The 15,984-nt window shown below is 38.4% G+C and overlaps 2 protein-coding genes across 6 annotated transcripts in view; one reads left to right on the top strand and one right to left on the bottom strand.

The window, feature by feature from the left end:
- DNAH8 (dynein axonemal heavy chain 8) overlaps nt 1-6,324 on the bottom strand; it is a 128,461-nt gene extending 122,137 nt beyond the window's left edge. Inside the window, exons 1-5 of one of the 2 annotated variants that reach the window (XM_027735071.2) lie at nt 6,219-6,324; nt 4,557-4,801; nt 3,818-3,952; nt 1,481-1,565; nt 488-636 (exon numbers count right to left, since the gene is read on the bottom strand). In XM_027735071.2, the coding sequence (XP_027590872.1) occupies nt 488-636; nt 1,481-1,565; nt 3,818-3,952; nt 4,557-4,793 (606 nt within the window). In that variant the 5' untranslated portion in view covers nt 4,794-4,801; nt 6,219-6,324. Of the gene's footprint in view, nt 1-487; nt 637-1,480; nt 1,566-3,817; nt 3,953-4,556; nt 4,802-6,016; nt 6,169-6,218 lie in introns of those variants that run through there. The other variant, XM_027735072.2, reaches the window with a different exon arrangement.
- Nucleotides 6,325-6,569: 245 nt separating this feature from the next.
- On the top strand, nt 6,570-14,863 carry GLO1 (glyoxalase I). 4 transcript variants are annotated; one of them, XM_039389478.1, is made up of 8 exons: nt 6,570-6,768; nt 6,911-7,189; nt 7,421-7,579; nt 9,414-9,496; nt 10,706-10,846; nt 11,663-11,730; nt 12,851-12,940; nt 13,960-14,863. In XM_039389478.1, exons 3-8 carry the CDS (start codon nt 7,484-7,486, stop codon nt 14,046-14,048), a joined length of 567 nt encoding a protein of 188 aa, XP_039245412.1. In that variant the 5' UTR covers nt 6,570-6,768; nt 6,911-7,189; nt 7,421-7,483; the 3' UTR covers nt 14,049-14,863. The 4 variants fall into 4 exon arrangements, with proteins under 4 accessions (XP_039245412.1, XP_027590881.2, XP_027590883.1 ...); XM_027735080.2 differs by lacking the exons at nt 6,570-6,768; nt 6,911-7,189 and having other exon boundaries at nt 7,218-7,579; XM_027735082.2 differs by lacking the exons at nt 6,570-6,768; nt 6,911-7,189; nt 7,421-7,579 and adding an exon at nt 8,341-8,449 and having other exon boundaries at nt 13,960-14,340.
- Nucleotides 14,864-15,984: the final 1,121 nt, after the last annotated feature.

Genomic DNA, 15,984 nt, shown 5'->3' with positions numbered 1-15,984 from the left:
GAGTATTAAGATGTGTAGCTATAAAAAAGAACAAAGCCTACACTTATCCAAGAATTTGTCTTGTAAAAACTCATGCTACATAATTTACATAGGATAACTGTGTGTTTTGCACATTCAAAGACATGTAAAACAGAACGGTACAGGTAAACTTTTTGTCTCCTGGTATTTGCAATAAAGTCTTCTGTGTGTCTTTGTAGTTTATAGAGATTTTCATCACAACTAAAATGTACTTAGTGGCTTTAACTGCTTCAGAAACAACAAGGAGAATAAGAAATTAATCTAAATGCTGACTTCTTTAGTAAGAATCCTGTAAGACATTAAATTCACAAGATATCCTGAGTATTTGCTGAAGCAATACCACTATCCATTGTCCACTGAAAATGGAGAGCAAAGTGTGTGATAAAACTTAACATTCAAAAAATGCAGTTACCAGTAATTTTAGGTATGTGTCAATATTGAAAAAAATAATGAAACAAAAAATAGCTACCTCATGTATAGTTTTTTCATTTATGGCACTGTCATTCTTACAACGAACAAAAAATAAGCATAGTCCCATGATTTTGTCTGGTGCCTTGTCCACATAAAATTGCATCACTTTAGTTCCTTTTGCAGCACCTGGAATTGTCCGACCACACTCTGAAAAGGAATTTCATAGATCTCACTATTTTAAAAAGTGAGGGTATTATAAAATGCTTAAATCAATGTAGGGAAAGAAAACTGAACGCATAAATAATTTATTTTCTTCTTTTGTAAGAGAACAAAAACCAGCAGAATTTGCGACTGTAATTAACTACACCATTAGAAAGGTACACCAAACACATACCATATATCTTACAAAGCTATTTTGGCACATTGTACTGCATAGAAAGGGTAATTTGTTCAGGCTTATCATTCTGGAACAATTTGCTGGTGACTAAGGTACTTTGTTTATTCACATTCATCCTATCAAACAAGACGTCAGGTCTGAGTGAGAAAATAGAGACTATGAATAGCCTCGGGTCCTCTGTGGATATAATCCTATGCAATTTGATAGTTTAATATACGTAGGTAAGGGAACAGCATGTGCAGTGATCAGAGAATCATTAGGGAATTCAGACATTAAATTCTACTTCTCTATCAAGCATCTGAAAACGGAAAAATTTCAAATATTTATAATAAATGCGAATTCAGACAGGTTTTATGAAAGTGCTTTCTAATGAACTGGGGGTAAAATTTTCATATGAAAAAGTTACAACCAATTCAGTATTTCAGGAGAATGTTTTATATCCTTCCTCCCAAGAATTGTTAAAATTGAGAATTTTTTTTCTAAACAATTTGTGTTGAAACAAGCATTTAAAATATTAATTTTCAGTTCTTAGAGTAAAAGGTCGCAAAATTCTGAACAAGTGAAAAATAGATTTTTTTTCTGTGAAACATCAAACAAAATGAGCAACACAATGCACTATTACATTTGTCTATATTAATATTGCTAAACATTTACCTATTCCTGGTGCATCTCCTTCTTGATAGAAAATTTTCAATGCTTTTCTCCCTCGCTTGGCAAAAAAAGAATCAAAGGCCTCCAACTGTTAAATCAAAAGTAAATACTTGTTACTCAAAATATTTTTATGTGCCTTTAGGAGATGCAAAACTAATTTCACCATGCTGCTTTTTAAAGTTTTGTTGGAATGCAAGGTTTATCCTCAAATATTGTGAGAAGATACAAAACAGCATATTAGATATTTCAAATATTACCTTCAAGTACTGAACCACACACAGGTGGCCTAGCTCCTGGTTACTGTGCATCAAACATTTATGATTTTGTCCAGTAACACAGAGATATTGGAGAATATCTGCCACTCACAGAGACCAGTAAGTACCAACTTGAAGTAATTGGTCATATGAGACTTAGAAACATTCACAGAACATTTCCATGACTTGACATATTCTGCTATTGCTACTGTATGCCTTAATGTAAAATATTAATTCATGTAAGAAGAGTAACATGACATGCGAACATTTTATTCTGGAGACATGAACTGGCCACATTGGCTCCAAAAGTTTTCCATGATGACAAAGATTTTGCTGACCTCTGGAAGGACAATGAGATCACACCTGAGGGAGACCGTGTTGCCTCATAATTAGCTTGCTGTACCTGTCCATAAACTGGCCACCCTAAAAGGTGTAGTAGAGACTACAGGTCTCTAGATGTCCATTTTGATTTTGTCATGTTACACAAGGTGCTTTGGACGGTGCAAGGATGGAAAGCTTTGTAACAAACACTGCTTGTGTATGGATTGTCATTCTGAAGAACTTGCCTGAAATTACAGCTAGAGTTTCAAAAATCCAAATTTTCAAACTGTCCTAGACAATTTGTGTGTCCTGGTAAGACCAGGATATGGGATTTAATAGGAAGTGAACAAAGCTCTGAAAAGCACTGAAAGAAGGCACAGAGGAGATCAGAAGATATTGACTGATCTGGTCAAAATCCAGCTTCTTTCACAGTCTCTGTAAGTATCTGCAAGGACAACTAGCTCAACAAGATGTGGCTGGGCATTCAAACTGTCTGTCAAACTGAGACCTTCTGTTTCCCTCCCAACAGAAAAACATCAGAAATTTAGCAAGCAAGTATGTCTGGAGACAAATCACCTGTTCAAGGACAAAGGATGCACTTCTAGATGTGGTATATTCCTTAGGAGTTTATGTTTCTTATAAACAAATATAAAAAACTGAATCAGAACAGTGATAGGAAAATGAGTGACACCCAGGTGGACAGGATTTAAACCCACTCTTGTGAGAAGACAACATCACGTGAAAATAAAAGAAGCAAAAGTAAGCCAGCTCTAGAAATCAATTTTGCTTTGGTTACTAGGTACTAGTGAATAACAAGGTTAAAACTGAGAAAAACACATTAAAAATCTCCACCCCAAAAATAAGGGAAAAAAAAGAAAATTGTTAAAGTACTGAAAGCTCACTGACAAAAGAGAAAGGCAAATTAATTCTTGGGGTTCTATGGTTCTACATCCAAGGTAAGACAGGAGCTGTCACTGCAGCTACTGATTCTGCAAAGAGCTTCTGGTTCAAGTCCATGTGGTACCCACACTCACTGTGTGAATACATATGCAGGCTAATGTTTTAAAGGGTTAAACCTAGCTCATGGATGCCAAAGACATGGTATGTATATGGCAATTTACTAAATGACAATTCATTGAAGGACAGTGTTAACACAGCCCCAACAGCCTAAATTGTTTATGAATAAACTAAAACTGGAAATGCTATGTATCACAAAAAAACATTTAAAAATAAACAAAGCACTCAAAACTGAAATTATTCAGTGGGTCTTTCCAAATGTCATTATAGTATTTAAATGATGTAGGATTAATTAATTGCCCTTCTTATTACTAACAACACTCCTAATTTTCAAAATTTTCCCACGAAGTTTTTGCAGAATCTTTGGAGTTTCAGTGAGAACTTGCTTAACAAATAAAAATGATCATCATTAGAACATAATAATGTCAGGTTGAGATGAATAAAATTGTTGGAACTGGTAGATGTGACCAGAAATTCCTCAGTCAAAACAACAGCAGTATTTATATTTTCCTTGAGATAAGAAAGATGAAAAAGCCACAATCAAAAACCTTGGGGATATTTGCAGATCTGCCAGGAAACCAAGCTGAAAGATTTAGTCAGGTATCCTTTTAGATGAGTTGTGTGCCTTAATAATCACATTTTCTGACAGAAACAATCAAAGTGATCAATAACAATTCAAATCAAATAGGTAATCTGCTACATATTTTAACTAACAATTTAAACCAACAAGTATACAGAACAGACTCACCGAAGGGGCATCCAAAATCATTTCTTCCACAGTTGCTAAGTCTAATCCTATCCTGGCACTGAGAACTTCAAATATGTATTTATATGAAGCATTAACTTGTGCTTTTCGATTTTCTCTTGCTTGTATGTATTGAGCCTAAAACATGAAACATATCTTTCAAACTAAAAATACACAAAATGATCACAATAATGATCTATTTAACTTGCAATTAATGCTGAAATCTACTGTCTTGTATTATACAACTACATAAATGCCCTACTCTTTAAAAATAACTAAACTTTCAGAGGCTAACAGAAGAACAAATAATTAAGAATTATTATAAGATGTAAATTCAACTCTAAGGATATGTCAAGGAAAAACAAATATTAAAAATACTACTAGCTAGATTTTAAAATATTTCTGTGACATATTAACCGATTTTATTTTTCACTATCAAAATTTCAATTTATTATATTAATACAGAAAGGTCAAAACATGGGTAAATATTTGCAGGAATAGAGTAGAGCTTTGCTTCAATGTAAATGATTCAATTAATATCTCCTTCTTCCTTCCTCTATTACTTTAAAATAAAATCTTAGAATATTACTAACACTGAAAACAAAGACACACTTTCTATCAGAAATAATTTAGTAAAAGAATCGAGTATAAGGAAATTTAGAAATAAAAAAAAAATAAAAATAAAACCCCAAAACTAACTGTTTATATAAACTGTATTTAATTATCTGAAAAAATTTATAACCTGTTTTGCTTTGGAACTTTGTATGTTTGTCGCTCCACTAGGGCGGTAAATCTTAGACAAACTTTGACTTCCAAATGAAAAAGATCCACGAGAAGAGGAAACGCTTCCTGTTCGTTGAGCAGGGTGAGTAGTTCTGGCTACGGCATCTTCTGATTTCATGACAGAACCAGTGCGATTACTCCCAGCATTTTCTCGAGGGTTTGAACCTCCTTTATTACTTTTTTGTGCCCCCTCCATTCTGAAATCTGAAATTTGCAAAAAAACCAAAAATGTTTATAACAATCCAGACATTTAAAGTCTACCTTTTCAAGAAGACAGGAGCATCTCAAAAATGAATTCCCAAGGATATAAATTCAGTAGTCGCATAGAGTACTCTTCCAGTTCTTATCAGACATTTAGATACATTTTATGATAGCTTGCAAATGTCAAGCTGAAGATTGAAAACATTTTTTAAAATCAATTTATCATACATTTATGTTCTGTGGAGTGAAAATCTTTCTATATAACAAATATGGTTTAAAATATTAATACTTTCAGTGCATATCTGATTACTGAGAAATAGAAATGGTTTAGAGTACAAATGGTTTGTTTAAATTTTAGTTTCTAAAATATATACACAAATTCAGCAACTGATCTCACAAAAAACTTGTATACACAGAAATTGCTATTCTACTCAGCGTACTACTACAACAAGGATTACAATAACTATCAAGAATTCCTTAGTAGCTCTCGTGAGGGCCTTAGGGCAGCCAATCGCAGATGTAACAGTGTTATACACTCTCTTAGACACTATTGCCTGATTCAAGAAATAAACAATCAAAGGTGAGGTTGACCTGAAAAGCAACACTTGGTATTACACTACTAGCTCCTTATTTTTGTTGATGTAATAGGTGACAAAGTGGCCACTATTCTACGGTCTTTGGCATACGATCACCTGCTAGAGAAAATATTCATCTGTCTCTTGAAGTAAAAATACTACCGAAAAAACCACCCCAAACAAATTTCAGGGAAAAAAAAACACCTTAATTAATTATATTCCTTTGTTTTTTCTTCATTTTTTCTATGACTGGCCTGGTCGTCTACAAGGTTAGCAGGGATACTTTCCTCCTTGATTATTCCACTCAGGCACAATAGGTTAGATGTTAATTTTCTAGCCTTTTAACTAGTTCTCTTTTAGCTGATACCTTCCCCTAAAGTCCCTAAAGCCCAAGATAAAAGAGGTGGGGTTCTCACAGCTTTCTTTAAAAAAAAACACAAAGACTTCATTGTATACTGCCATCCTCCCTGGCTCTCCAAAATCTATACTCAAGATTATATGGTGGCTCAGCTGAGATTTTCACTTTTCAAAAACCTGCATGAACTCCAGCTGCCCACCTCTCCCATCTGGAACAGCAGATGTGCTTTTATGCCAAAATCCCCTTTCCTCCCCTCCAGAATGCCCAAAACCTTGTCTACAGGACCTATTCATTCAAGGAGAGTAGGTCTGGCTTCCAGCATGCATCTTAGGAGGGCTGAAGAAGGATGAGGTGAGGGAGGAAAGTGGAGCATTCCTAAGCACAGAGCACGGAGAGTACGGCCTTTTGACTCTCCTCTAGAAAGCTGAAGTGCCTTAACCGGCACTTCAGCTTTGGCAGAGAGATTCAGGCGAAGAGCTTCACCGACCTCGCCGGAGCGATGCCTCCTCGCAGGGCGGGGAGCCGGGAGCAGCGCCGGGGCAGCGCAGCGCCCGCCGGCGCTCCCTTCAGCGGGCGGAGCGGGCGGTCCAACGCCCAGCGCCCGCTCCTCCCCGCCTGCGACTCCTCCCGCGCCCGGGCGTTCGCCGGGCAGATGAGATCCTGGAGTGGGGTCGCAGCGGACCCGTAACAGCTGCGGGGGCTCGGGCCGGGTCTCGGGCCGGGGTTCGGGCCGGGTCTCGGGCCGGGGTTCGGGCCGGGGTTCGGGCCAGCGTTTCCAACGCCCCCCCGGGAGCCGTGGCCGCGGGGCTGAGGCGGCGCTGCCGCCCGCGGCCCCCCCGCCGGCCCGGGAGCCGCAGAGGCGCTGCCGGCGCCCGCTCGCTGTGCCCGCGCGTCGCTGCGGCCCCGCGCAGGACCGGCCGAAGTTCGACCCCCAGAAGCTGTCATTCTACCGTAAAGGTCTCGTGTACGGGGGTCCCGTGGGTTCCCCCCTGCCCGCGGGGTTGGTGTGGTTGAATGCGCCGATGGAAGTTACTTGAGTAAGGCAGAGGGAACGCTGCACTGCAAGTGCTTTCCTCTCGATTATCAAAAGTTAATTTTTAATTTTTTTCCCCCCCACAGAGTATTCTATCCTGGTTTTCATGCTGAGTTTTTGAGAAAAATACTATTCATCTTTCTTAGGCCTGAAATGATTGATTATACTAATGGTCACTGCATAACTCTGAAGGGTGACAAATGCTACTTGGAATCTTCTCCCAGTGCCTGGAGGCAAAAGCAGAAACCAACCTCTGTCAATATCAAATCACAGAATCAGAATTAGTACGGTTGGAAGGAACCACAGTTGGTCGTTTGGTCCAACCTCCCTTCTCAAGCAGGGTCATCCTAGAGCACACTGCACAGGATTGCATCCAGGTGGTTCTTGAATATCTCCAGTTGAGGGAGACTCCACAACCTCTCTAGGTAATCTGTTTCAGTGCTCGGTCACCCAAACAGTAAAGAAGTTCTTCCTGATATTTAGGTAGAACTTTCTGTGCACCAATTTCTGCCTGTTGCCTCTTGTCCTATTGCTCAGCCCCACCAAGGAAAGCCTGGCTTCATCCTCTTGGCACCCCCTCTTTAAATATTTTAATTAATAAACATTAATGAGGTAACATATTATATTGAGCACACCATATGTATGTTTGTGAACAGGGCAAGGCTAGGATTCCCAACCAGCCTGATCCCACCAGGATTTACAAAAGCATCACCATTCAAATGGAGCTGGGTTACAGTGCCTGTGCCTGCCCAGGTGCTGGTGTGATACCCTCGGCCTGCCGGTGGAAGATGGAAGCTGGAGGAATGTATCATCAGGTCAGCATGAGGGATCCATGCTTTCATTCCACGCTTCAGCTAAGTAACGCCACAGTCAGGGAGGCTCCTTCCTCAGGGAGGCTCCTTATGTTGTCCTGATCGTGGGCTTGTTACCGGGTGCACAGCACCCATTCACACATCAAGGCGAGGTATTTCTATTTTTTATTCTAGTTTGCGCAAAGTAGGGAGCTGGGTTGTAACTCATGAAAGGCTGGCTCCCTGATCATCCAAATTTTACACTATTCATACATTTCAATGAACAAAGGCATCAGCATTAATTGGTTACAAATTACACAACTTTTCTATTAATTAGTATTTAATCCCCTATTTGTTAGTTGTAGCTCTCTCTTCTCATGCTAATTATTCTGCAGGTGCGGTTCTTCCTTCCATTTGAGTTTGGGGTCTGTTTTGAGTAGGTGGTCAATGAGTCGGTGGTCATGATTGTCGGAATTACCTTTGTCCCAGTTATTGCTCAGTTTTGCTGACTTCACTCCTGATGGCTATCGTCCAGATAGCCCACTCATCTCGGGATTCTCTTCGCTTTTTCGTAAAACAGAAAGATTACCCAAGCATACGAAGTTTGATTCAAATCTTGAGAGGCTCGATATCACGAACGAACGAACAGGCAGAACCCTGTTCGGAACCTGACCATACACCCTCACAGCGTTCCACGGGCTCCCTTGCGAGGGAGGGGCCCGGCAGCAAGCGAGGCGGGGCGGGCCGCAGCTACGCCTTCCCGCCGCGTCGTGCTCCTCCTCTTTCTCCTCCTCCGTCTCTCCCTCTCCCGACATGGCGGCCCCCGCAGAACCCAGCGGGCTCACGGACGAGGCAGCCTACGGCGCCTGCTCGGAGCCGGATGCCAGCACGAAGGTGGGGTGGGTGGAGGTGACGCGGGAGCCCCGGGGCTGCAGGCGGCTGCTCTGCGGCGGCGCCGGTGCCCGCCTTTCCCCGGTCCCCGCGCCGCTCTTTGCAGGGCGGACGTGCGGTGGATGGGAGGCGGCATGGGGCCGGGAAGGGTCCCGGTGGGGGTCGCTCGGCACGGAGCTGCCTTGACGGCTTGAGCGGCGGGACCGGCCTGGCGCGGTTTGAGGGGGGTGGCGAAGGGGGCGGGCGGGCCGGGCCGGCTGCTGTGAGCCCCCGAACAAAAGCAACCCCCAAACACCCCAAACATTGTTACTTTTTTATTAGAAGAACGTAATTGCATTTCAGTGGTTCTACATCTGCCTTTTTTCCCCCTCCTCTCATTACCTCTGTCTGCTGTCCTACCGTTCGCTTTTTACCCACTTAGTCGTTCACAAGCCCCCTGGTATTTAGAGTTGCCTTGTGGCTCCAAGAAAATATCCTTACAGAGTTGGAGCCTGGTTTTGCTGCTGAGATATCACCAAGCTTGGCAGAAATTCAACACCTGCGCAATGAAATAATAAAAATGATGAGTTCAGGAGTTTATCTGTATTTAAATTCTATGTCTGCAGTGAGGCCCAATACTGAATATTCACATATCTGATCTGCTTGCATGTGAAGTTGTTCATGTGTTCTACAGCTCCATAAAAGAATAATAAATGTAAGAAGAATACTGTTTTTTGATACCACTGATAATATATATTGAGTGATATCAGTCATGGTTTTATTTGTTTTAAACCTTATGTTACAAAGGCATATTGGTTTAACAAAAATCTGTATGTGTAGGATCAGGACAAAAAGTTTTATTTACCCTTAATGTAGTCCTCTGTTTGTTACTTCTGAACCTACTGGTTTTAGATTCATTACTAACTTTGTTACTACCCATAATTCAATTTTGGTTGGTGTGTAAATAATAAACCTTTCTTCCCCACAGGATTTTATGTTCCAGCAGACAATGTTAAGAGTAAAAGATCCTAAGAAGTCATTGGATTTTTATACAAGGGTTCTTGGAATGACGTGAGTAGAAGTTATATGCCACAATAAACCTGTGTTTTCCTCCTGTTGTTTTTTTTTTTTATTTTGATGTAATTATACTAATTGGTCCAACTACATAAACAATGCTGGCCCATCAGCTGATGCTCAGTTAGACAGTCTGGCAGGGTCTCTGAGGACTCCAATAGCATAGTTAATGCCTAAGCTGCAAATGAGCTAATATAGGCCTTGACTAGAAGTTTCTTTTTTTCCTAAATAGGTCATTAATTATCAGTGTACAACTTGCTTACTTCCTCCTCGCTGAGGCTGCAGCTAACTGGCAATTGTTATGGCAGTGCTTCTAATCAGGGGTCATTGCTATAAATCTTCAAATTAAGTTTTCTACTAGTTCTCAGAGGTGGCTGATGACCACCTCCAGTTATAAAAGAACAAGGCAACAGGAGAGAAGGTCCAAACTCAGTCTTTTGAAGAAGGCTTTTGGGAGGCAGATGCCCTGCAGTAGTCTAATGAGTTCATGCTGAGCCTCTTTGCACTTTCTTGCCATTTGATGTGACTTATTTCAAAACAAAATTCCACTGTGTTTTTAAATATATTGAAAAGAGTCCAAATTAAAGTAAAATAAAGTACTTCCACTGTAGTGAAAATGTGTAAAAAAAAATTAAGTACTTTGCAAGCTGAAAAAGAAATTAGATTCATTTTATGTGCCTACTTGTTCCAGTTAAATGTTCTACATAAAAATGTATGCCTCAAGTATTTTTTAGTTGATTAAATTGTCACATTGGAAATCAATTTTATTATTATAGCTAGCTATTGAAATCATAAAAATATTTCATCTAAAGGTATGTTTGCTGTGTTCTTAAAACTTTGTCTGATGCCAGTGACCTCTTCAAAATGCGTAAGTTTAAAATTTCACCAAAGAATAAGTTGTTAAAGATCTTCCTGTGGAAATACAGACAAGTAACAGAGTGACAACCTCAAGGCCCAAGCCTATGTACTGACTTTGCTATTTACTTACTGGTACTCTGCCTTTAAAAATCTATTTCTTCTAATTTTTGTAGGTTTGTAATGGGTTCTGGATGGTTTTATTTGATAGTTTAAAATGTAGCTATTTTAAGATGTGAATTACAGAAAGGCAAAAATTCACAGAAATAATTCTTCCATAGCAGAACCTACCTGATCACCCTTTTAAGTTACTGTTTAAGTTATTGTTTCAAAATAATTGTTACCATTTAGACTGCTTCAAAAATTTGACTTTCCTACTATGAAGTTCTCACTGTATTTCCTGGGCTATGAAGATAAAAACGATATCCCAAAAGATAAAACGGAGAGAACACCTTGGACCTTTTCTAGAAAAGCTACACTCGAACTGACACAGTAAGTATTTATATAATGAGAGATGACATTTAGATAACTGAATTGGATAAGTGTAAATCCTATTGGATTGAATAAAAAAATTAATCGTTACTGTGGATACATCTTCACTGTCATAGAGCCTTAAAATATGGCTGAGATTAGATACTTGGAAAGCTTAATCTGCCTCACTTCAGAGCTCTTTCAAACTGCTAGGTGAACAGTGGTACATAAATATGAAACAGTCCTTGCTCTATTTTCAGTATATGAGTATGCCTGACACCTAGGTGAGGAATTTAGGAAAACCCAATGTGATTAGACCTTTTTTTTTGGATCCCCAAAACATCCTAGTAATAGATAACTATTGCTTTTGGAATCTAATCAAAAGAGGTATTAAGTCAAAACATACACTTCCTGTAAACAGGACAATTTGGTTAATGCTACTAATTATTGTAATTGTGCAGATAGAATCTCCCAAATCTCCCACTGTCTTTCTTAGCTCCAGGACCTGCTACCCTCACTTTTTGTTCCCCAGTGATGGGTAGATAAACTGTCTCATGCAGCAAAACCTTTTTTCTTATCTGAATGAGACAGGAATATTTCCAGCTCATTCAAATGTGGACCCTGAATACTAGTGAAGGCCTGTGAACATGAACTGGATTAGCCCCAAGCTTATCCCAAGAGCTCATGACTAGGGAAAATCTTGATTAATGAATGCAGCCAGCAGATGAAATTCTTTGGTTTCTTAGGAGAAAGAACTTACCCTCCTGGGGAAACTGAACATTTATGATTTGTTAATTTTGATGCTTTTCTTCAATATGTAATAATTACTTCTTACAGCAACTGGGGCACTGAAAGTGATGAAAAGCAGTCTTATCACAATGGCAATTCAGATCCCCGAGGATTTGGTAGGTCTTTAATTTTGTGTTTATAGTTTTTAAACTTTGGTTTACTGTGGTTGCATTTTTTCTCTCGGATGCTGGGTGAAAATGCAGTTTCAAATATTTTTGAGAAAACATCTAAATCAATTTTTTTTCAAAGATTATTGGGTAAGTATATGCTGTAGGGGTTTTTAAAATGTGAATTAGTAGAGAAAATATTTTAAACTTGGATAAAAAAGACGTCTAATAGGTTACTTTGAAAAATCAAACTAGCTGTAGGAAAGAGGGGAACTTGCATCTCCTCCTTTATCTCTCTTCTTTCATCATATATACTGTGGAAGATGGTGAAAATAAGTAAACAAATGTGTTTCAGAGTAATGAGCCAGAGTTGCATTCTTTAGGAAGAGTCTAATCATTTGACAAGCAACCACATGCTAATTTTAACTACTGAATGAAGAACAGCAGTTCTTGTGTATTAGATTATCATGGTGTTTAAACTGATTTACACTTGGATTTCTAATTTATAATCCACTGGTTACCCATTTTAAGATAGAAGGACAATTCTGTTTGTCTGTAGCACTGAGGATATTATTTGTGTAGCTTAATTTGATACTCTTGAGTGCTTGAAAGGTCACTGCTTGTAAAATAAGTTTCACACTCAATCTATCCATTTGACATTTAAAGCTTCTGAATTGGTTTGTAAGCTCAGGCCTTGCATAGCACTAGTGTCAGTCTCTGCAAATACAGCATTAATGATAAACTCCTTGTACTGTTGAACTGAGCAAATGCAACAAAATCCTGTTATGTAGCTGTGCTTTAAGAAAGGAAATACAGATAAAGGAGTTGATTGAAAAATCTCATTTTTTCCTACTCCAGATAATATTCTTCTCTAAACAACTAGAGATATTTCAACTCTAAAGTTCTTATTCTAAAAGTCATTATCAAAGGACAACTCTCTGAAGGAGAATAATGTTAATACTCAAAATGCTCTTCTTTTCGGAAGCTGTGTTTTTCTTCTACAAAATCATATTTTATGTGAACTACAGCATGTGAAAGTTTTGCAGAGGATGAAATACTGAGCAAACTTTTTCCTGGAACACGCAGCAGTATTTACAGTCTACTTCACTCTTTTTGCCTTATTGCACAGGACACATTGGAATTGCTGTTCCTGATGTCTATAAAGCTTGTAAGAGGTTCGAAGAACTAGGAGTGAAATTTGTGAAGAAACCAGATGATGGTAAGTCTTCTATCAGAAATGCAAGTCAGTTTTTTTCTTTGTTTTTAGTATATTCTGTCCAGTAGATCTTCCTGGACAGCTGGGTAACATGTTTCTAGTAGTTGCCACTGCTTAGAAGGTTCTAGAACCAGTTACACCTGCACCTCCTAATACAGTGGGCAAAACTGGCAATAGATCCATCTCTATAACAGTAGCTCATGAGTCTGCTATGTGCCTTCTGTATGCAACCTGACCTTCAGTAAAATATCAAAATAGCCTAAAATGCAGAAGTGAGTGGTGAGATCTTGCATTTTTCAACTGGATTCTCTTTAATGAAAATCTCGTGAGAATTTTAGGACTGATGCGTTCCAAAACAGACATTTAATACTAGTAATTGAAAAGAGACTTAAGGGATTTTCATCTTATTCACTGTGTTCTCAGCTGAAACAAATATAGGAAGTATAGCTGAAAACTTAACTTGAACACAGATTTATTGATTTAAGAATTGAACTTGGTATTTCTAGCATTTTAGAGTTTGAACTTTGTTCAGCACCTGTTAAACCTTGAGAGACTTGAAGTGAGGGCTGCTAACTTGGAGCTGTGAAGTGATATGGAATGAAGGTATGTAGGACAGGAAGCTATAAAAGTTTTGTACTTCACATTGTTTGTGGAGCAGGCTGGGAGATCCAGTGTGGGTTTTTTTCCTACTGATCAAACATGTACTATTCTGCATTTCTCTGTTTTATGAAGCGGATGAACACTTACAGGGGCATATGCAAAAGACTTCAGTCATCAAAAGATGGAATTCCGAAGTGACTTTAACCTACAGCTTTGAGAGTATGATTGACAGTTCAGCATACAAAGATCTAATGCTGATTAAAAAGTAATCTTGATATTTTTAGAATTATCTGTCTAAATTTGAACTAATTCTCATGCAAAACGAAAAAAAGAAAAATATTTTTCAAAGTAGTAATATTTGATATTAAGAACCAGTCATGTAGTCTTAACTTGATCTTTTTTTTTTTTAATCTCTCTAATAGGTAAAATGAAAGGACTTGCATTTGTTCAGGATCCTGATGGCTATTGGATTGAAATTTTGAATCCTAACCACATGGTGACTCTCACTTAATTCTAATGAAGTATAGTATATAAGAGATGCCCACTTGCAGTCCCCTGGCGAAAATCTGTAACAGTGTTGGCGAAATTCTTGTTTAATAGGATTCAGTCATGTTCAGAGTCTCCTCTAAAACTATCCCCTGGGACTTGACTGTACTTGGATTCCTTTTTTTTCTTGTCCTGTGATGCCACCACAATTTGTTTCCATGTAGGAATACTGAACCATTTTCTGGAAGAGCACTTACACAGATTCTCCTCTTGAACATTGATTATGTTAATATTTCACTAAACACTGTCAAAAGATATGTTGACTGGAAACTCACTGCATCCCACACTGCTTAGATTTAAACTAACAACAAAAAGTCCTCTGTTACTACTGATGAGCTTCAACAAGGAAGAAAAAAAGAATATTTTTGAAGTAAAAAGATCCTGAAGACTTCATGCCCTATCATGTATACTAGAATGTATAAATAATAAAATGTCAGGTGAACTTTGACTTAAGTAGTAGCATGTTTATCGAAGTTCTAATCTTATATTATATTAGGCAAACCTCTTTAAGGAGCAGCCTTAAACAGTCTTGAAACAAGAAACTGTGGAGGCAATCAGTCCAGCAGAAAGAATTCAGTCTTGCAGCTCCTGACTGCTGATTTACAGCCAAGATAAGAGGTCTCATAGCTGCTAACTCACAGTGACCCTTCTTGTCTCTTTCAACACTATGAAGAACTTGCTCATAATTTTTGTTTCAATGCAAGGCTGGGGCTGTATTTAACTTCAATGCTCTGTACATTCTGCATTGGGAAATTAATAAAAATAGTATCTGAAACAACAGTTTCCTAGTACTAGACTTTGTGATCTAACCTCTCAAAATGAGTGACAGTACATACCTGTAAACAGCAGGAAAACATGTAACATTTACATGTATTATACAAATTGTTTGATTTTATGCTGTTCCACATCTTATAAACAGTGTAAAATTAAGGGGAGTTCTTGAAATCCTGTTGTTCTTCCAACAAGGAAAAAAAAGCCTCTGCCTTGTCTTATTTTGGTTTGAATAGCACTTAACTCCTTCAATTATGTGACTATTGATAGTGTAATGGCATTGCAATTCACCTCTCAGTAAAGCAATGGGCGAAACTACAAAATAATTTTAAAGCGCTGTGACCAGTTGCTTTGCTGATTGTTGAATTCTGGATGACTGAAAGGTGGTTTGGTTTACTTTTTTGAGAAGAAATCTGGTGATAACATGAATTGGGAGTAACAGTGAAGAAGATAAATGTGTGACTTGTTTAGCAGGATGTTTCAGTAACCTGATGTTAATGACTTAAATGCTAAGTGTTGCTGTCCTGTCTCCTTCTCTGAAACATCTTTAATTTCATCTACCTCATCTTAACAAGTAGCATATATAGACTCAGGAGTTTTACAGAACTCTACATGAAAAATCAATTACAAAATCTAGTCCAAGATAATTTTTTTACCCTTGGAAATGAGTAAAATAGATATGCTTCTTCTGAATCTGAGGTGTTGGAAAAAGGAACGTTAAAACTATTGCTCTGCTTTATACCACCTATGGATGTGCAAGCAATCATAAATTCATTAGAAGGTAGATAGCAACTCAACATAGCAACTCAAAAGATATTTTTTTCAGTTTTCTATTTTATGAACTAACCCTGATACTTTAAGTTGTCCTTTGTATGGTATTTTCTGTCTGGCCTCTACAGTATCTACAAATACTGTGCGTCAGGTGCTGCTTTATCAGTGCCATTCATATACGGTAGATTCTTTTCCCTTTTTGAATATTTGCCAAGTTGCCTTTTTCTATGCCAATAAACACTGTTGGTTCATAGTTGCATTCTCTATTTCTGCCCTCTAATAGTTACAGAAGTAATACTTAGCCTGTTCCCTCCTTTGCTCCTTGTGCAGTTGATTATTCTCCTGCAAGTTAAATCACT

The sequence above is a fragment of the Pipra filicauda genome, unplaced genomic scaffold, assembly GCF_003945595.2.
Source record: "Pipra filicauda isolate LSUMZ 115617 unplaced genomic scaffold, ASM394559v2 scaffold72_size3293161_pilon, whole genome shotgun sequence".
Taxonomy (NCBI): domain Eukaryota; kingdom Metazoa; phylum Chordata; class Aves; order Passeriformes; family Pipridae; genus Pipra; species Pipra filicauda.
Note: the sequence above shows the minus strand (reverse complement) of the source record. Positions and strands in the feature narration are given on the sequence as shown.

Coding starts and splice junctions, on each gene's coding strand:
- GLO1 (XM_027735080.2), top strand. CDS start 7,403: ATGTATGTTTGTGAACAGGGCAAGGCTAGGATTCCCAACCAGCCTGAT. Junction 11,731..12,850: donor TTCAGATCCCCGAGGATTTG/GTAGGTCTTTAA, acceptor CTTATTGCACAG/GACACATTGGAATTGCTGTT. Junction 12,941..13,959: donor TGTGAAGAAACCAGATGATG/GTAAGTCTTCTA, acceptor TCTCTCTAATAG/GTAAAATGAAAGGACTTGCA.